This window comes from Monocercomonoides exilis (assembly GCF_001643675.1).
Source record: "Monocercomonoides exilis strain PA203 chromosome Unknown scaffold46-794033, whole genome shotgun sequence".
NCBI lineage: Eukaryota > Preaxostyla > Oxymonadida > Polymastigidae > Monocercomonoides > Monocercomonoides exilis.
In genome coordinates this window covers 563974-585560 of record NW_027150591.1, presented here as the reverse complement: position 1 = coordinate 585560, position 21587 = coordinate 563974, and the positions used below count along the sequence as shown (strand labels likewise).

Sequence of the window (21587 nt, the reverse complement as noted above, 5' to 3'; positions counted from 1 at the left end):
ACATTTTTAGATGGAATAGATTAAAGCTTGTTTGTTTTTGTTTGTGTGAGGGCTATTGACATATGGTATCTAATGTCTCAGACATTGATTTTAAGGAAAAAACAATGCATTTTTGAGAAGAGATAAATACAGAAAAATATCTCTTCTTATGTTATTTAAATTTGGATCATTATTTTTGAAATCATAACTTTTTTCGGGGTTTCGAATTTTTAATTTTCGTTTGTCAATGGATTGAATAATATCATTCCAGTTTTTTTTTTAAATTGCAATTGTTTTAAAAAGCACACACTTTAAATGAATTAATGACATTGTTTTTGAAGAATGCGTTATCACTTTTCTGAGTTCACTGACAAATATGCAAAAATTTTTTCAGAAAAAATATGATTACAAAAAAAATTACCAATGTATTCATCATGAAATCTTTTTTTCTGAATTTTCTATACCGTTATTCTTTTGTTCACCCAGTTTCATCATTTATTTTCATTGGACAGTTGAAAAACAAATGATAATTATTAAATTAAATCAAATCAAAATAAATAATTATTAAAAGGATGATTTGTCTATCATCAAAACAAAAGAAATTATTTCACATCATTTCAACAAAATTCTTTGAATTTTTTGTCTGTGTAACTTTTTATAATAGTTTTTTTAAAAGAAGATTCTTTTTTTATAATTGCAACTAAGCCTTTGCGACAGACCGACATTTTCCAAAGTGTTCGACAAGTCGACCGACAATGCATAATATTTCTATTTATATTAATTTCATTTTCATTTCATTTATTCGTTTTTTCTTATCATGGTATCTCAATATTTTGATTTATTAAGAGAAAAACAAACAAATCAACAATTATCTGTTTTTGATGGAAATGAATAATTTTTAACATTTTGCTATTAAGAAATTGATTTTTCATGGTTTCGAAATTAAAAAATTATCATTAGTCCATGAAAAATAACTTATTGTCCTTTTTTTAACATAAGATTTTATATTTTTCCCTTGTTTCAAAAATTCATTTTTTCGACAAAGATCAGTCGGTCGAATAGATCAGTCGGTCGAATAGATCAGTCGGTCGAATAGATCAGTCGGTCGAACAGATCAGTCGGTCGAACGGAAATATTGATTATTTCATAGATATCATGAATCAATTGACAACATATGAGGATTTTTTTAGGAGCTTGCCTTTGGAATTACAAAACAGTGCAAAATCTAAAGAAATCGTTTGAATTTAACATTAGACAAAATTTGACAGAAACTTTTTTATTTCATTTTTTTTTTACAAAAGAGTGCTGCATTAAGCAAAAAAATAGAAGAGCTAAAAAAAAGTGATTGTTCATTTGTTGAGTTGGAATGTTCAAAATCAACTATTTTTGGAAAATGTTTGATATTTTCAAGTTTTGATCAAAAATTATATCATTTCATTTGTTTTGATTATTATCAAGTTTACAGGCACCCTAATAACACTGGAGAAGACATAGGAAAAGTTCACTTTGAAATTCAAAAAAATTCAGTTTGGATAGCTTACACACCTGTGAAAAATGATGGAACGTTGAAAAAAGATGGACATATTTATTATTTGTGTCCAAACAGCAAAGAAGGAGTTAATTGTGGAGTTTCCGGAAGAAAAGGATGTGATCGAATAATTAATCATCAATGTCCACTTTTGACAAATTCATCAATCGTCAAATTTATGAAGCAAAATCATCCTCTCAAACAAGCAACTTATTACTCAAACAAAAAATTAGTTCCATTTCATTTTCAATATGATTTATTGAAAAAACAATTTTTGAGGTTAATTGGACATTGTAACATTGCATTTTTGTCCGCTTATTCATCTGAGTATAATAGTTTCATTTCTTCTCTCATACAGATTTCTCAACAAAATCCATCATTTTCTCCCGAAACCATATTTCCCACATTGAATTACAGAAAACTATCTTCAATAATTCATGAGGAAGTGGAAGGTGCAATTAAAGAAAGGGATGCTGCAATTTTCAATTCTTCAGTCGGAATTATGATTGACGGTGGAGTAATTGCTGGCAAAAAGTACACTGCAGTAACTGTGGTTCCGTTGAATCCGGGTGCTAAGCCAATGTTTTATAAATTAGTTAAAGCGTGCTATTCATCCTTTGATTATTCGCAATTAGCAGTCCAAATCATGACTGAAATAAAAGATTTACACGGAGAAGTTCGGTGCTTTTGCACAGATGGCTTGCTTCCTCAGAAGCTTGCAATTCAGAGCCTTTCAGAAGAAACCACTACAGAAAAATCTTTGTCATTTTACAAAGGAACACCACCAATTTTTATTTATTGTTGCAATCATTTATTAAACTTAGTTGTATCTCATTTTTTCAACAACAACGAATTTTTCGGAAAACAGAAAGATGCAATTATTACATTTACGAAACAAGCGAAGGTGATTTCCCGCAGGCAACCCTCAACACCAAAATGCCCTTCTTTCATAGAAACAAGATGGCTTTGCATTTATGATATTTGTTTTTTTATTAGAAAACATTTTCATGATGATAATTTTTCAAAATTACAGGAATTGATTTTTATCGAAAATGTGATCAAATGTGAACTACTATTATTTCCCTTAAGAGAACTTCAGTTACAGTTCGAAAAAGATGAAACGAAGTTGGGAGATGTATTCCCTCTGCTGGTGAAAGCATTTGCACGCTGCTCATGGATGCAGGACCTTGAAGAATTCTCTGAAGAAAACTGGCAATCTGGTTTATGTGATATTATAATCCTTTTGTTTAATTATTTTTTTGCAGGTGACAGGGGAAACCTGATCTCTTTGGCCTTTTCATTGACTCCTGGAGGGAGAAAAAACTATCAATTGGGTTCTTTTTCTGAGTCATACAACCAAGAATTGAATAGGCTGAAAGCGAATTACGAACTTGTTTTTCGTAGTGTAACATTGGATCAAACAACGAAAAACTCTGAATCAAAAATAAATCAACAAAACTTGATTCAAAACACTTCTAAAAAAATGAATCCATTATATTCATTAGAGCAATCAAAACATATGCCATCATCTTCCATTTCGTCTTCGTCCTTCGAATCCTTTTTAGTTTCCTCCCCGTCGTCTTCATCTTTTTCTGATTCTTCATCAAGTTCTGCTTCAAATTCTTCATCGTGCTCTCCTTCAAATTCTTCATCAAATTCATCAAATCAAGTTGTCGATTATGATCTGAGAACTTTTATCTTCGAAAAACGAAGTGACCGAAAGAAAGAATTATTTTCGAAAACCTCAAAACAAATCTTTGAGTCCAGAAGCCCAATAGATAGCGATATTTTTCCAAATAAATTGTCATTCGATATACCTTCTTCTTCGTCAACATACTCATTTAACCCTTTCACAATTGATTCGTTTTATTCAGCAATTCGATCACTAAATCCATCACTCTATGATAATTCAAATAAAGACTCATCCTTTATTCCTCCGTCAAATCAGTCTTCTTCAGCCAAAGTCTTTGAAAAAAAGAAAACTCATTTGCTGAATATTCTCGAATTGTTCAACTTCTTCAAATTATCGAAGAAAACTCTTCAACAAAATGTGAAGAATCTTCTTCAAAACATGAGGAGAAAACAGATGAAACAGATGACGATGAGTTTGGACTTTTACAAGCTGAAAGCGACTCTGAAGAAGATGAATACACGGAAAAATGTGAATCTTCTGCATCATCAATGAAAGAAAATGTCACTCACAACACTCGTAACAAAAGGAGAAAAGAAAATGAAGATTGTTCTGAAGAAGAAGGAAAAAATGAAACGGATGATATGGACGATGATGAAGAAAAGAAAAATGAAGAAAATGAAAAAGATATTGTTTTCATAGGTTCAAATGAACAAATTGAAATTGGAACTCTTAAAAATTTAGAGCAAAAGGTTGAAGAAACAAGAAACATCCAAGAGAAAATTAATATGGACTGGTTCATAAGAATGAAAAGTGGATTTCATGGTTATATATCAAAAGTGTTTCTGAACCAAACGGAAAACTTCAAGGAAAAGCTTGAAGCTTTGTATTCTTCATTTCTTCTTGATTGCCATCAATCATTTCTACAGAATAATTTATTTGTTTTTTTTGCAGAAATTAGTAAGTCTGGCATGTTTCATTCGATATTTTCGAACGTTTGTTTCGCCTTGGTTACGTTTCCGTGTAGCGAAGCTTCTTGTGAGCGCCTCTTTTCTCGACTTCGACGTATTGTTGGGGATAGAAGGCACTCTCTTTCTTTGGAAACTCTCAATAATTTGCTTTTTCTTTAGTTTTTTTTTCATTTTTGTTCATTTAATATGCTCCTTTGTTATTTATCATATAACGCTTTTCAATATAAAGCAATTTCTATTTTTGAAATTTTGACAATTATTATTTTTAAATCACATCTCCATAAGTTCATAAACAAACATTTTTTTAATGCATAAGTTGACTTTATTTTTCGATATGATGCATTTTCAAACAAAAATTGTTAACATTCTCTAATTTTCTCTTTCACGAACAGCATCTCCATGCAAAAACATATGTTAACAATTTATGAAGTCACATGAATACTGACTTCCTCATCAATTTTTTTTAATATCTATCTTCCATCTTTTCTTGAGCAAAACTTTTGATCATTCCAGCAAAAAAGGTTATAATCCTTCGACCGATTGAAAAACTTCTTATTTTCTTAACTTATATAAAAAATTCTTTCAAAATGTCTCAGGATGAACATCTCATGAGTATTCCATGAATCCATTTTGCACGCTTCCGCTATTTTTTTGCTTTTATTTGCTATTTTCTTCAAGAAATTGCATCGGATTCTGTTCCAAACACAGTTCCTTTTGAAAAATACTGAACAAACGGTTTTTTCAATTCGGCAAATGTTGGTCTACATGATGCTTTTGATGCTACGAACGCTTTTACAGACTCAAAATATGTTGACATGCTGACTACAGAAGCGTTTATTCTTTCTCCTTTGGTAATCTTGTTTCCTGTAATCACTGTGTCGTACTCCCCAAATGGGATCTGGAGTGTCAAACGCTCCCACAGCATCATTCCAATCGAGAGTACAGCTGATTCATTCGTTGCTTCCATCTTCTTATTTGTCAGTAGCTCTGCCACTTTCCACCTCAAACACTCCTTCATGGTGTCATCCTCATCCTCAAGAACAGATGGGAGCAGTAGTGAATCTACGAATCTCTCGCTTATCATCGGAACATCAAATGAGATATTTCAATTGCGGAGCTTGAAGAGATTGATTACGAATCGGAATCATCAAAACAATCTGAATAAAGATAAATGCAGGTGATGGCATGCTCAGAGAACAACGCAACATGAGGACTCAGACTAGCTAACGATAAAAGCAGATCTTCCGTCTCACAAAACGAGTGAAATTGTCTCATTCGCCACCTCCAATAAAACCCGAGCAGCTGTCACTTCTCTCTCCTTCAAAGTGCCAATCGCCATCTCCTTTTTCTCGTTCCTTCCATGAAGCAACATGAACAGAGAATCCCTCAAATCCACAATCAGTTTCTCATGAGTAGATGAGCATGCCATTGCATCCACCAAGTTCGACATTGATGAGGTTGTTGGGCACAGACTCTTCGATCGAACAAAAGTTGAATCTGAATCACTCGTTGAAGTGGATGAAACGGATGACTCTGGAAATCTCTTTCTCGTTTCCTCTTCTGTTTCTTCGTCTTCCTCCTTTTCCTATATCCATTGAGGGATCTTGTCTGAGTCTCTCCACAAGATATATTCGGTTTTCCCACTCTCAGAAAGAAGAAGCTCTTCTGATTCCGAATACAAAAACCGCTTCTCATAAACAAACTTCATTTTCATATCCTTTTTCATTTTCCACGCCTCCCGTGCGACTTTCCTTCACTGCTCCTGGTCTATGTCTGCATCTCAGTTTCTCAAAAACCTTCTGAACTTGCTTAAATGTGTCATTCTCAAATTGTTAATATTTCAAAGTTCATTCTTTGATATTTTTTCAAATGAAAGAGTTAAAATTATTGTGAAAAATCTACAGTTAAAACATTTAATAATTTTCTCAACTTTCAAACACTAAAAATCTAAATTTTTCTTTGAAAAAATAAACTTTTATTCAATTATCGATTTGAAATTGCGTTTATTTTAAAAAATCAATTGAAATCTATACAAAAACAATAAAATGAAAATAATCAAAACACAATTCAAATCAAAATTTTAAAGGATCGTAAAAGTGTGTGAAATTTCTAAAAGCTTATGCTCAATCATCCACTACCTATGAAATTAGCAAATTCTTAAAATTCTCAAACACGTTGAAATGATTGTGCATTGAAAAATGCGAGAGTGAAATAATAGTTCATTAACAAAGATCATTTTTGAGAACAAAATGAAATTGGCGAGAAGCAAAAAACATACTATAGACATTAAATATATGCCATAAATATTTATGAAATGCGAAGCTTACAACACTTTATATTTAACGATTCATCAGTTAAACAATTAATTATTTTGATCAAACCCATTATTAGGATAAAATTATTTATAATTATGGTATTTTTGATCTTTGAAAAATTTAAACTTTTTTCTTAAATTTTTTTGTTATTTATTTATTTGTTTTTGTTCAATCGAATTATTCAACACAGATAAAAACTTTCATGTCTCAAAAAAAAAAAAAAAAAAAAAAAAAAAAAAAAAAAAAAAAAAAAAAAAAAAAAAAAAAAAAAAAAAAAAAAAAAAAAAGTAAAAAAATTCTACATTGGTTTTTCCAATCGACCGACAATCATCGTTCAATTTTTCCTTGTCGCAAAGGCTTAATTGCAACATTTCAAAGAGTATTTCATCAACAAATTGAAATAAACAATAGCTTGGAATTCATTTGGTTTTGTATTTCTTCTGGTATTTTTTTTGAATAAATGATTAATATTTCATTTTCCCCACTTAGAATTGCAGAAGTTTCATCAAAATACATTTCAAATTACTAGCTCAGATTATTCCACAATTGTTTAGGATTATTGTGAAATTCAAAAATTTTCTCCAATTTGTGCCCAACATAAATTCGCATTTTCGCATTTTTTTTGTTTTTGCGGCTGAAAAGCTGTGAGGAGCGGCGCAAGCAGAACGATGGGGAAAAGAGAATGCTACCGATTTCGGGACTGCGGGGGGTGCTGCAACGACCCGCTGGGGTGGTGCATGCTTGTGATGGTGAGGTTTGGAGCGCTTTTGGTGTGGCTGGTGCGTGTGTGCTGACGGGTGCATTTTCTGCTTTTCTGTTTATATATATATTTTTTATGCGGGGCAGCTCCATCCAGGTGTCGGTGGGGGTGTGCTTTGCGGGGTGGGTAATCCCGTTTTTGTGGTCGTTTTCGCCTTTTGTGGCTGTGGGGGTGTCTGTCGTGTTTTTCGGGCTGCTGGTGCTGGAGGTTGCAGCGTACAACGCAACGTTGTTTGTGGCCTCTCCTTTGCAATTTTCCTCTTCAATCACTATTTTTTTGCATTTTTCTTTTGTTTTTTTTGGCTTTGTGCTTGTGCGCAGTTGGACTGACCCAGGTGTGCTGTTCTTCTTTGATTTTTTTATGGTTTATTTTGACTGGCTGTTGGGGTTGTGTGTGGTTGTGGGGCTGTGCAGGGACGCCTCCGGAGTGGTGGGTGGAGCAGGCGACGAAGACATACAACGAGTTCAGCCTGCGGCAGAATGTGTTTTGCCTGCCTTTGCAATCTGTCTCACTTGGCGCAAGGGTAGTTGGGGTGTACGAAGTGGACCACACGATCGGGTCATCGGGGCCTGTGCTGCACGGGCCGGGGGTGTTTGGAGAGGTGGGGTGGGAAGCAGGGAGCACAGGGAATGGGGAAAGTGGTGAGAGTGGTGAGAGTGGGCAGCAGATTGAGATGGAGGATGATGGTGCGTCTGGTGTGTGGCTTGTTCTTGGCTGCTCTATTTGCTTTTTTAATTGCTTTTTTTTGTGACCGTGTGTTCTGTGGGGGTGGCTGCAGACACACAGCCGCTGCAGGGGAGCTTGGTGGGGGCAGCACCGAGCGGGGAGGCGCAGGTGCAGAGGAGATACAACATGACATTTTGCAAGGAGTGCGGGCGTGTACGGCCGGAGCGGGCGCACCACTGCTCGATCTGCAAGCGATGTGTGATGAAGATGGACCACCACTGTGTGAACAAGAGAGAGAGTGAGAGTGAGAGAAAGCGAAATTCAATTTTTTCTTTCTTTTTTGGATTGGATTTGAGGCATTTGTTCATATTCATTTTTCTCTCTTTCTCTTTTTTTGTGTTATTTCTGGATGGGATGTGGTGGGTGGCAGGTCCGTGGGTGGGGACGTGTGTTGGGGCATACAACCACAAGTTCTTCATCCTGTTTCTGCTGTACACAGTGATTGTGGCGCTGATGTATTCTGTGCTGGGCGGGATTGTCCTTTTCATGGTATGTTCTCTGTGTGTGTGAGAGTTGCATTTGAATTTGAATTGGATTGAGTGGTGGTTAAAAATGAATGTGATTGAATTTGTTTCTCTTTCTCTCTCTTTTCATTTTTTTTTTTTGACTTGCTCATTCTGTTGTTTGCAAATGCTGTGCACATGCCCATGCCTGTCTGGTTGGGTTTTGGGAATGGAATTGGGTTTGGGGTGAGCAGTCGCCAGAGCCGTTTGGGGAGGATGGGGGGACGATCTTTGTGTTTGCGATGTGTGTGATCTGTGTGACGCTGGCGCTGTCGGCGCTGTTCCTGCTGCTGTTCCATGTGTCGCTGATCCGGCGGAACCTGACGACGCTGGACGACGAGTTCGACGAGGGTGTGGTGGAGATGTTCGACCGAGGGACAGCAGGGAAAAACATGGAGGGCACGCTGGGGACAAACAGAAGGCAGTATGTGCTGAAAAGAGGGGGTGGTGGGAGGATATGGGGGAGACTTCACGACCAATATCGCAATTTCGCATTTATGATTTTTCTTTTCAATTTTTATTTATTTTCATTTTTTTTTAACTTGTTGTATTTGGTGTCTGGCTGATTGGAGGTGGTGGAATCCTTTTGTTCTGCCCGTCCTTCCAGATGATGGGCTGACGCCCGCCACAGCAGTGTTCGCGCACTCTGCTCCGAATCCTCTTCACAAGTTTGCACCTTCAGAATCAGCAGGGCCAAGTGCATCTGCATCGTCAGAGCAGCACATGCAGCCTCTGGCTGAACAACAGGATGAGCACTCCGCTGACAGCCATGCTGCCATCACACAAATCACTCTGACTGCTGCTTCATCATCCTCTTCCTCTTCCTCTTCCTCTTCCACTCCGTTGTCTGCCCACACAGATGCAGAAGAGGCCAGCAGAGCGTTGAATGAATCGTTTGGAATTTGACCAGCACTTTCGCTTTCCTCGTGCAAGGCCGATGAGCAGAACAACTTCACTTTCACTTCCACAGTCAAACTTCCCACCTCATATCGTTTTTTTCCTCCCCCTTTTCCTTTTCATTTTCAATCACTTCACTTTTTAAGCAAATGCACTTTTCTTTTTCTTTTCTTTTTTGAGTTGTTGAGCGAAAGCACCGTTTCTGGTGTTTTGGAGATAAACAGGCAGATTCAGATGCGTTTTTGGTCTTTGCTGGCTGTTTCAGGCGAAAAGACTCCAAAAAAGAGCAAAAGCAGAAAACACACACAGAAACACGCCCAGAGGCTGCAAAGTGTGTTGAAGAGCAAAAACAAAAAGAACAAAAAGAACAGGAAGAACACAAAATGAAGCAGCACTGCACACTTGGAGGCTGTGTGCACCCAGCTGCCCTTCCACAAAGACAAAGATGAAAGGAAACGAATGAACGAACTCTTTCAAAAACAAAATTCAAAAATCAAACAATGTCAACAAAGAAGCTCGTTGTGTGGATTGCGAGGGTTCAATCTTCCCAAAATACCCTGTTTCTCATTGGCCTTTCTGCAATCGGTTCAACCCATTTTCCTTCCCAGTGAAGCAAACACAAACACACAACACACACAAAACATCCTCATCAACAGTCAACTGGCCTTTGCCACACAACGACACTCCTTATCCTTCACTTTCTTTCAAAAACACAAAGCAGGAGATGGAAAATGAGGATCTTCCTTCATCCAAAGAAAAAGAAAGTGGGCTGAAAGTGCCTCGAAACTCTTGCATTTTCCCCCCAAAATGGAACAAGCAAAGCATTTGTTTCTCGCTGCCATCAAAGCCACAACAATCCCCACAAAAACAGCTTCTTTGGAGCTTAACAAACAAACAAACAAACAAATCGCGAATGAATCATTTCGTGTTTATTCTCACTGATTCATTCCACAACCCAGTTCATCCCCACCCCAAAAAAACCTAACCATTCTCAAACACAACAAAAAAGAAAAAGAATAAAAATAAAAGACAATGAAAACAACATAACGAGAACAAAAGGAAGGAATCAAGAAAACGTTGATTTTTTGTAAAAAAACAAGACTGTGCCTCTCCACAACGGGCAACTCCCCAACCAAAAAGAAACACAATGAAAAAAACATCAAAATAAATGAATGTTGCAAACAAAATCAATAAAAGAGAAAGAGAAAGAGAAAGAGAAAGAGAAAGAGAAAGAGAAAGAGCATCCAGCAAAAAAGGCATAACCGAAGATATATCACAGCCTTGCATCGCCTGCTCTTCTCCAGCGAAGACAGGCGACCAAGGAAATCAGGCACCACAGTTGCTGTCTTCCTTTCAAAAAAACAAATTAACAAATAAATAACCTCTCAAAAGCATCCACACAACAAACAGCCAGAAAGTATTTGTAATCAATAAATATGCAAAAAGAGAAAACATAACAAATCGAAATCAATAACTTACACTTGACAGTTCACAGTTGTTCAGAACAGCCGCTCGCTGCCTCTGTCATCTTCCATTCACCTCATTCCTCCCCTCAACCCTTCTCTTTCCATCCAATCAAAACATTTCACACACACTCTCTCTTCTCTCTCTTTCTCATTTTCTAATTTTTCACTCCCTTCTATTCTTCATGTTCCTTTTCCCCTTCCCTCTTCCCTGCCTCACACTCACTCGCACCACTCACCCCCTTGCTGCCCAGCCCCGAGTGTGCCAGCAGCTGCGAGAACAGCGATGCCGGGTCTTTCATCAGCGCCTGCGGCGTGTCCAGCTCCTTCGCCTCCCCCTTGTCCATCACCAGGATCCGGTCGCACCCCACAATCGTGTGCAGCCGATGCGCAATGATGATCGCTGTCTGCCCCGCAAACGATGTCCGGATCGTGTGCTGGATCTTGCTGTCGGTCTCTGCATCCACATTCGCTGTCGCCTCGTCCAGCACCACAATCTTGCACTCGTCCACAATCGCCCGCGCCAGGCACAGCAGCTGCCGCTGCCCGCAGCTCAGGTTCGCCCCGCCCTCTGCCACATGGCCCTCCAGCCCGCCCTCCATGCCCCGCACCACCTCCCCCATCTCTGCCTGCTCCAGCACTGCCCACAGCCGCTCGTCGCTCTGCTTCCCTCCCAGGTCCAGGTTCATCCGCACTGTCCCCTCAAACAGCGTCGGGTCTTGCGGGATGATCGCCATCGACCTCCGAAGCCGCCCCAGCCCCACCTTCGAGATGTCCACCCCGTCAATCACAATCCGCCCGCTGTTCTGCTCCTTCTCCTTTCCAACACAGCCCCCTTCTTCCATCTGTGCCAATGAAGAACTTGAGCTTGAAGATTGAGTAGTTGTTGGCTGCTCCTGCTCCTGCTCCACAGGCAGCCCCGTGTCCACATCGATCAGCTGCGGCATCAGCGCCGGGTCCAGCTCCACCAGCCGGAACAGCGCCTGCACCAGGCTCGTCTTCCCGGCCCCTGTCCGCCCGCACACCCCGACCTTCTCCCCTCCTCGGATCTTGAACGACACATCCTTCAGCACCAGCGGCAGCCCCGGCCGGTACCGGAACGACACATCCTCGAACGACACCGCCCCCTCGCTCGGCCAGCTTGCCTCGGGCTCCACCTCCACCCGCTTCGTCTCCTGCGGCAGCCGCGTCGAGTAGAACCGGATCCGCTCCAGGTTCGTCATCGTCGACTCCACAAGCACCCCCATCGTCACCAGCAGCGTCCCCTGCCACCCCAGGTTGTACGACGCCGACACCGCCAGCCCCACGCTCGACGCCCCCATGAAGTGCCACCCCAGCACCGTCACCCCCACCGTGAACACACAGCAGATCCCCTGGATCATCACGTTCGCCCACTGCAGCCCCTCCCGCACCAGCACAAACGCCGACCCCCACACATCCACCTTCTCTGCAAACCGCCCCTCCCACACCCCCTCCCGCCGCCCCAGCCGGATCGTGCTCAGCCCCGCCCCCGTCACCGTCTCTGTGAACTGCGCCATCACCGGGCTCCGCGTGATCCCCTCCAGCCGCGTCAGGTTCCGCGACGTCCGCGGGTACACCACCACTATCACGTGCAGCAGCCCCAGCACCCCCGCCACAAACAGCAGGAAGTACGGCCAGTCGATCGCCCCCACCACACACGTCCCCACCACCCCCAGCCACGTCTGCAGCAGATACGTGAACGTCGTCGGCAGGTCTGTGTCTGTCTTCGTGATGTCGCTGCTGAACCGGTTCAGGATCCGCCCCGTGGGCGTCGTGTCGAAGAACACGGGAGGGCACCCTGCCACATGCGCCGCCAGCTCGTCGTGGATCTTCCTGTTCGCCCGCCGCGTGAACGACGTGAACACCCCTGCCCGCACCACCACCAGCCCCAGGAACACAACCGCCACCACCCCCATCATCCCCAGCTTCCAGTCAAACCCCAGCCCCGCCGCCAGCCCCGGCGTGCTCACCACGTTCATCCAGTACGTGTTCAGCGTGTTCACCCCCTCGCACACCACCAGCAGCACCAGATAGCACCCCACTGCCGCCGGGCTCCCTAGCTTCCCCAGATAGTCCACATAGATCCCCCACGGCACACTCGACACCATCTGCTCCTCCTCCGTCATCATCTGCATCGCCGCCTTCTTCGCTCCCTTCTCTTCTCCCTCTGCTCTGCTTGCTGGTGTGCTTGCATCAGACACCAGCTGCTCCTCTGTGGGTGTCGGCGAAGCCATCGGTGAAGAATTTGGCTGAGAAGGGGTATTTGTCTCAACTGTCGTTTCTGCTGGATGAGTCTCTGCCTCTTTCTCTGTAACCGATTCCATCACTTCCATCACTTCACTTTCCTTCTTCTCCTCTTTCTCCTTTTCTTTCTCAATTTTCTCCTTTTCTTTCTCCTTCTCCTTCCCGCCCTTCCTCCACTTCCTCGCCAGCCGCATCAGGTCGATCCCCTTCTCCTCCAGCTCCTTCTTCGTCCCCTTCGCCACAATCCGCCCTCCTTCCATCACAACCACTGTGTCTGCCCGGTCTGCATACTGCACCTGGTTCGTCGCCAGAACCACTGTCGCCCCGCGCTGCTCCTTCAGCAGCCCCACAATGCACTCCTCAAACAGCCGCTTCCCCACATGCGCATCCACCGCCGACAGCGGGTCGTCCAGCAGCACAACATCCGCCCCGCTGTACACACACCGCGCCAGCTGCAGCCGCGCCTTCTGCCCCCCGCTCAGGTTGATCCCCCGCTCCCCAATCGCTGTCTCGTCCCCTGCCCCCAGCACCCCAAAGTCTGCCTCCAGGCAGCACACCGACACACACTCCCGGTACTTCCCCTCCTCCATCGCCCCCTCAAACAGGATGTTCTCCTTGCATGTCCCGTTGAAGATCCACGGCGTCTGCGAGAACGCCACCACCCTCCCCCCTCACCTTTACTTCGGTCTTTTTTTCTTTCCTTTTCCTTTTTCTCTTCTTCACCACACTCCCTCAGCTCATCGGCCTTCGCAATGTCTCCGCTCATCGCTGCCAGCAGCGACGACTTCCCGCTCCCCACTGCCCCAACCACAAACACAAGCTCCCCTTTCCTCACCTTCAGGTTGATGTCTCTCAGCACCACACTCGAACCCCCCTTCCCCTCTCTTCCCTTCTCCTTTTCCTCATTTCCTTCACCAAAGTCAGAAGAAGAAGAAGATGATGAAGAAGATGAGGAGGAGGACTTTTCCTCTTTTCCTTTCTCTTTCCCCTTCTTCCCCCTGTTCTTCTTCTCCCTCTTCTTCGCCTCCGCCTTCTCTCTCTGCGCCTTCGCCTTTTTTTCCTTCTCCATCTGCTCCTTCTCTTCGTTCATCAGCGGGATTGCTGGCGGGTCCAACCACTTGAACATCCCGTTCCGGATGATCACTGCATGCTCCCTCTTTCCCCCATTTCCCCTTCCATTCCCATTCTCTTCTTCTTCTTCTTCTTCGTTTTCGTCTTCGTCTCTCTCGCTGAGCTCCTCCACATACTCCTCCCGCTCCTCAAGCAGCAGAAACTCTGCAATCCGCTGCGCCGACGCCACCAGCAGCGTCCCCGACTGCATCACCATCGGCAGCGCCGTCGCCGCAAACGTGAACAGCCCCAGGATGCTCCCGATCGGGTAGAAGTGGTACACCACCTCCTCCTCTGCGATCCCCTCCCCCTTCAGATACGCTGTCAGCACAATCGTCTGCAGGAACATCGGGAACGCCGACATCGACGAGTACATCATCTGCAGCGCAAACACAAAGTGCGCCGAGTGCCCCAGCTGCACCTGCCGCGCCTTCCCGATCCGCTCCAGAAACACCGACTCCAGCCCCCCCAGCTTCACCACCCGCATCCCTTGCACCATCTCGTTCGTCGCCTTCAGCCGCTCCTCGTTCGCCTCCAGATACAGGCTGTACCCCTTGAACATCTGCCCCGCAATCATCCCCTGCACCGGGAAGATCAGCACCACCAGCACCACCGCTATCGCCGTGTAGTACTTGATCTCCACAATCAGCAGCACCAGCGCCCCCACCAGCAGCACCGGGTACTGCACAATCGCCAGCACATCCATCAGCGACTCCGTCACGTTCTGCGTGTCTGTCGAGATCAGCGCCACCAGCTTCCCCACATCCATCTTCGTCTGCGCTGCGATGTTCAGGTGCAGCGTCTTGTCGTAGATCATCCCGCTGATCCCTGTCCGGATCTGCCCGGCCGTGTTGATGATGAACCGGAACCCGTTCGACTCGCACAGCCCTGTGAACAGCGGCAGCACAATCAGCCCAGCCACCACGCCCCCCGGGAACGGCGTCTCCAGCCCCGCGGCGTCGTTCGCCCCCTTCGCTGCCAGCGCCTCCAGCAGCCACCGCAGCAGGAACGGGCCCACCAGCTTCGGCCCGGCACTCAGCGCAATCAGCACCTGCGACACCCACACCCGCCACCCGCCCAGCGACACCAGCATCCCCACCACCGACGGCCGCGCTGGCGCCTTCCTCCCGAGCACCCTCCCCTCCCGCTCGCACGCCTCCTTCTCTGCGCTGTATGCTGCCAGCTCTGCCACATACCCCCGATAGCGCGCCTCCCACTTCTGCTTCACCTTCGGATAGTTCACTGCCGTCGAGTTCGCCTCCGCGATCTCGCACACATCCTCGTCCATGATCGGCCGCCGCCGGAACACATACCGGAAGAAGAACAGGAACACAAAGTTCGCCAGGAAGTTGCTCCGCTCCTCGTAGTTCTTCGGCCGCCTCTTTCTCTCCGAACTCCCCGATTCTCCGCTCCCACTGCACCCTTCCTCTTTTTCGTTTTCTCGCTTTTCAGCCACTTTTTCTGCTTTGGACGTGTTTTTGTATTCGCTTTCCATCCGATTTCCGCTTTCACAATTTCTCCGCGGAAACACAAAAAAACAAAAATCAGATGATCCCTCCTCCAATTCGCACTCCCCCCAAACATTATTGTGGTACCCCTCTTTCGCTCGAAATCTGCCTGGTCGCTTGCTCTGTGCTCTGTTGCGCCCTGGGGGCGTGTTCCAAGCGGGTTTTAAAATTTTAAAATTTTCTCAATTCTTATTTATTTCTCAATTACCAAATACAAACATCTTTTATCTCGTTTATCTCTCACTAATACTTCTTCTCGAAAGTTATTAAGTCATCAAATGGCTTATCTGAGCTCTTCTAGCACAATGAATCAGTTGTGACCTGTGTATTTTTTCAAGCATTCATTTTTTTTTTTTGAACTGGTTTTGAATGGATTAAGGTTGTGCCCATAACGAATGCTTGATTTGTTTTTTGTTATGCTTTTGTGTTTGATGATTCGAAGCATTTGCACATGAGTGACAAGCAACGGCAGACATTAAATTCCTGCGATTTGCATGATTTTTCTTGGCGAATGTCTGTTGTGTTGAGTATTTTGTGAAGTTTCGTTTCCATCAAAAAAAATCAGCTGAATGTGCATGGCTGAGGTTTCAGCTCAACTTTTGTATTTTTTTTTTCCAACTTCATTTGAGTGGTTCTTTGTGGTGGTTGTGGTGCTGCATGTTGTTGGATTTGCTTGTTTTGCCTTGTTTCTGTGCCTGGTTGTCTTTTTTTTTTTTTTTTTTTTTTGATTGTTTCTGGAAAGGGCAGTTGTGACGCAACACAAAAACTGGAAAACAAAAGTGGGATGTTATGAAAAGGAATCGAAGGATGATGCAAGTTCCAGGGGAAGAATCAATGACCTTTGCTTTCATTTTCTCAAGAAAATTGATTCAGCTGATTCAAACGAATGAACGGAGAAATAGAACCCTCATTTCAAAAAAATACAGTTTTGGAACTTGTGCTAGTTGGGTGCAGCAAAGTGTTGAAAATGGAACAGCGAGTGTTTGCGACAGAGTTCCTTTGCTGTGCATAAGATTCGAGAAGTTTGTCTCTGATGAGGAAGAGGCGGGAAAAGAAAAGATAAATGAAGAATTATTTTTATATCTCTCTGTGAATGATTCATTACGACAGACAAACGCTTTTTCAACTGCATTACAAACAAGTGCCATTTCTGGTCTTCTGAAAGTTTCTACGAGCGAAGAAGAAAAAGAGGAAACACAAAACAAAGTGGAAATGGATTCAGCGATTTTGAGTCTCATGTGCTCATGCAATACATTGCCACAATTTTCACAAATTATTAATTTATTTGCTTGCGTGAATGGAATTCCAGAAGAGCACTGATTCAGAATGAGAACACAGAAATGGTCAAAGGATCTTCAAAGCACCACAGTCTGATGCATCTATCAGTTCAATCTGCTCGGCTGGATTTTTAAGCGTTTGGCAAAATGAAGATTTGGCTGTGAATGAACTGCGATTTGCAAGAGAATCAACAGAAGTATTGGAATATGCTGAGGAGAATATTCTTGTGGGAAAGGAGGAGAAAAATGGTACAAAGGAAATGAAAGAACTGAGATTGCCAAGATCATTACGTTATTCTCTTCTCTTCTTTCTATTTCTTTTTTTCATTGCATTCTTTGAATGCTTTTGTATTTTTCAAAAAGTGAAGGACAGAAATCGGGTATTTTGGTTTTAATCAAATATGCTTTAAAAGCGCTGATTTATCAAAAAATGTTTTCAAAAGAAAAAATGTTTTCAGATAAAAAAAATAATTTTTCCATGCTGATTTTTGTGCAAATCAAATGGTTGCAACTTCTCAATTTTCTATTTCAAAACCACTTTTCAAGCATTTTTTATTTTTGAAAAGAATAAAAGTGAAATTTCTCAAAGATTTGGAAAGAAATAAAGTTAATTCAAGAAAGAAGTTTCTCTGTTTCATAAAATACTAATAAACAGTTAAATTTTAGTTTTCTCAATAAGATTAATTTCAATTTTCACGTAAGAAATCTCTCTCTTTAAGTTTTAAATAATTCATTAACATTAAGAACAAAAATGAAAATATAAAAGAAGAAAAAGAAATCTTGTGAAAATTGGATGAAAAATTCTAAACACTTTAAAGAAAGCAAATATATACAAAGTTCGTTCAATTTATAAATCATAAAAATTAAAAATATTGCAAAACATAAAAATTTGAAAAACAACGAAAAGCAAATCTATCAAAGATTTTCGAAAAAAATAACATTTCAGATATAATGTTTAATTTCTTGTTTGAGATTGCATTTACTTGTCATTTACAAGCATATTCATCATTCAAAAATATAAAAAAATTTTTTGCCTTGTTCTTTTCTTGCTCATTTAATTATGAACGAAATAACGATCTGAGAGAGCATATCCCCAATTGCAATTAAAAACAAACTGATTTTTTGCCAATGGATTTGATGGTTCAATACGAAACTCAACCAAAGGTAAATTGTTCAGGTAATCTGTTTTGAATCTTTTGAAGCTACTCAAACGTGTATTTCTGTCAGCTTTTGGCATCACACCAGAACACAGCCAAAACAGCTGTATTATTCTTCTCTGTGGTGTTGCTTCAACAACATCTCTTATTCCACACTCCTCAATTTCATCATCAATCAAGCGGAGTAAACAGGCCCCAATGTCCTCTCCCTTTGACAATTCAATTGCGTCTTCTTCGAAACATACGTATTTCATAGGAGGTGGCTTTTTAGATCGACTTTCCATTGCACAATTTGCTCTGCAAGAGTCATAGCATATTCTTTCATCAAGCAGTGAAACACATTGATCTGGATGTGGATCTGGTGCAAAACACCAATCACGCATTTTCTTTGGCTTATAATTATTATGCGCATCCACTTTTTCATTAAAAATTTCTGTTGACTTAATTCTCAAATCTCTGGCAATGTTCATAAAAACAATGCAGGTCTCGCGGATTATCTGGATAGCATAATACAAAACCCGATCGTTAGAATCTCTTCCGCCCGCAAGCCACTCAAACAAGACATGCTCAAAGCCCATGGCAAATGCGAATGGCAGCTCGTGCACTACATTGACCATCGTCTGCAGAACAAACATGTCGATTGATATTTGCACTGATTCAAGGGATTGTACGCAATAAGTGTCGCTTTTCAAGTTCATAACCGAAATCGGTGCAATCAAAGAGAAAGGATGCGCCATGCGATTCACCAAATTTGCAAAAACAGGACGAATTACAACGTCATCGCAATATGTGCCGTTAATTCTGAAAATGCTAGCGATGCAGCTGAGCGAATGATTGAAGCGATGGGCAGCTGCAGAAAAGTGGAATGGAATGACTGGAGCACTATCGTTGATGCTAATTCCCACTTTTCTTATGTTTTTGAGACTAAACATCTCTGTCAGCAAATAAAAGATGTTTTGATCTTCTAACATTTTTTGTCTCGTACGAATGGATTTGTCAACATTATATTCCCAAAAAGTTAGACATTTTGGGTCCGTCAGCTTTCTAACGCTAACAAAAGGCAAAGAATTATAATCGTTGTTCCATCCAGCAAAATCATCGCTTTGAAGATAATCAGTTCTTGTCTCTTCTTCTTCTTCTTTTTCTTCTTCTCCAACTTTCTTTTCTTTCGTTTTCCTGTCTTCTTGTGCAAGTGTCTTCATCTCTTCTTCGACAGAATTCAAATCTTCCATCAGCTGCTCTTCAAATGTCGAAAGATATAGCTGCTTCATCTGGTTTGAGTAACAATAGCAAATATACTCGATGCAACTACTTGATAAACTGAAAAATAGACAATCAGGAAATCTTATATGTTCAATCGTGAAATTATTCAGTTAAAGAAAAAACATTTGAAAAAACTGTTGTGATTGATTATTTGTTCAATTAAAAAGCAAACTTGTTCAATTGAATCAAAAGATCGACTAATGTTTTAAGTTGATTCTCAGAAATGAATTCGCTATTCTTTGCATACACTTCAAAGTTTGCACAAGATTTTGTAGTTGATAAAATAATACAAGAAAAGAAAAAATCAAAAATAACAAATCAAAATTATAAATTGTGAAAATTCAAAAGAAGAATTATTTCCAAAAATTATTTAAATAAAACAAAGTTTAATTTTTTAATGATAAAAAAAAGGAGCAGACCGTAATCAGCAATCAGCCCTTTAATGCAAATGATGCAATTCCTGATTTGATTAATATTCAACTTATCTTCCATCATTTTAATGATACTGTCTTCATCAATTTCTGACATTTCTTTCTTTCTCTTCAGATACTCAGCTTCCGCTCCTTCAGGAATCCTTATTCCTTCCATCAATAAGTGCATAATGTTCTTTATTGGCTGAATCCTCGTGAAATTTATATCGTTATTTGACATGGCAAGTACAGCTTTTATGCGAATGGGCATCGGAAGAAAGGGCTTTTCCCTGTCTTTCTGTGCTCCTGAGACTCTTTCACATGATTGGCATGCGCCTGCTTTGTTTTTTTCCTCTTGTTTCCTTTTGGGCTCAATAATTGCTTCTGAATATTTACTTTTTGCGTTTAACTTCTTCTCCTTTGTTTGCTTTTTATCTTTCCCTTTTGTTATTGCTTTATCCTTTGAATTATTCTTTGAGCCTTTCACTTTTTGTTTCGATTCTTTCGTTTTGTATGTGTCTTTTTCTATTTCCTCTTCCCCTCTGTTTTCATCATTGCAATAATCATCACCTCCATCATCGTTCGCATCTCCTTTGATTCGCGCCCTTTCAATCGAAAGAACAGTTGAAAGGCATTCAGTTACCGACTCGTCTGCTTCATCTACTTCATCCGCCTCACATTCCACATTCACTATGTTTTTGTGCAGTGGAAGCCTGGAATTCAATTTCTTTCGGGCAATTCCTCTGATTTTATTTCCTACTGCTATTTCTGTCAGCACAGCTTCAAAAAGATGGCTTTTGTACTCTGTTATCCAAAATCTGCTTTTTCCATCCTCATTGGTCGCGTTGTAGAAAATCTGAAGAGAAGAAATGGCATCAGATAAACCTTCTTCACTTTGGCATCTTACAAGAATTGATTCTATTCCATCCAAAACGCTTTTTCTCACCATCTTTTCGATTCCTTTCAAATCAGCCATTTTTACTAAATTTAAAACAAGTCTTGACAGTGCATTTAAAGAATCATCTTGTTCTGTTGAAAGTATGCGTTCGACAATAATTGATATTACATCACCTTGAGAAATCATATTTTGAAGAAATGGAGGAACATGAAAAAATTGAGAAAAAAATATTTCTTTTTTTTGCTGTTCAATGCCAAAATTGCGAAATATAATTTGTCCTTCTTGAAGCAATGAAGTATCCTTAATAATTCTAGGTTTTATGAATTGCTCGGAATAAGATTTGGTATCAGTAATAATTATCATTGTTGATACAATTGCTTTAACGACTTTTTCATCATTTGTGGTCTCAATAACTTTTGCGGCTTCATTTATAAGTTTTTCCAATATTGCAGACGGAACTCCTTCCATCCTTCCAATGAACTGGGAAAGTAATATTGTGATCTGATTTGATAAATCATGTATTTCGCAATTTTTCAGTTTTTGTGATCTAAATAACATTATTACATTATGATCTCGTGCCAAAAAATCTAAATTTCATATGCACACTGGAACTTTGTTATCAGTTCATCAAGGGCATTAACTAATGCGCGAAGTAACACAAACATTCAATCAAAAATGAATTGCAAAAACAATTTGCGAACTTTCGTGACTTGTTATTTCCCCTTCAATATCCTTCATCAAGTGCATTGCGTTGAAATTTGAATGCCAATAATTTTGAAATATTTTGAAGTAAAAATAATTTGCAATGATTGGAAAAATAGGAAATATATAACATTTAATAAATCGATCATAACAAAATTAAACGAATAAAAGGCTTTTAATTTTTAAGTGAATAATAGTGTAAACCTTAAATTTAAATAAATCGGT

General features: G+C 41.1%; 4 protein-coding genes across 4 annotated transcripts; 1 reads left to right on the top strand and 3 right to left on the bottom strand.

Moving 5' to 3' along the window:
* Positions 1-4781: 4781 nt before the first annotated feature.
* Positions 4782-5192, bottom strand: MONOS_18095 (uncharacterized protein; the record flags this gene model as incomplete). The annotated part of the gene is made up of 1 exon (XM_067871079.1): positions 4782-5192. The coding sequence occupies one exon, from the start codon at positions 5190-5192 to the stop codon at positions 4782-4784; it is 411 nt and encodes a 136-aa protein (XP_067721626.1).
* Positions 5193-7091: 1899 nt separating this feature from the next.
* MONOS_14709c1 (putative palmitoyltransferase) lies at positions 7092-9472 on the top strand (the record flags this gene model as incomplete). The annotated part of the gene is made up of 7 exons (XM_067867535.1): positions 7092-7177; positions 7270-7517; positions 7597-7878; positions 7962-8129; positions 8280-8398; positions 8607-8836; positions 8985-9472. The coding sequence occupies 7 exons, from the start codon at positions 7092-7094 to the stop codon at positions 9316-9318; spliced, it is 1467 nt and encodes a 488-aa protein (XP_067721625.1). The 3' UTR covers positions 9319-9472.
* Positions 9473-10948: 1476 nt separating this feature from the next.
* MONOS_14708 (putative Multidrug Resistance Associated Protein (MRP)) lies at positions 10949-15642 on the bottom strand (the record flags this gene model as incomplete). The annotated part of the gene is made up of 2 exons (XM_067867534.1): positions 10949-13575; positions 13641-15642. 2 exons carry the CDS (start codon positions 15640-15642, stop codon positions 10949-10951), a joined length of 4629 nt encoding a protein of 1542 aa, XP_067721624.1.
* A 1901-nt stretch (positions 15643-17543) lies between these two features.
* On the bottom strand, positions 17544-20738 carry MONOS_5515 (uncharacterized protein; the record flags this gene model as incomplete). Its single annotated transcript, XM_067875670.1, has 3 exons — positions 17544-19433; positions 19525-19600; positions 19772-20738. 3 exons carry the CDS (start codon positions 20736-20738, stop codon positions 17987-17989), a joined length of 2490 nt encoding a protein of 829 aa, XP_067721623.1. The 3' UTR covers positions 17544-17986.
* Between the last annotated feature and the right edge of the window lie 849 nt (positions 20739-21587).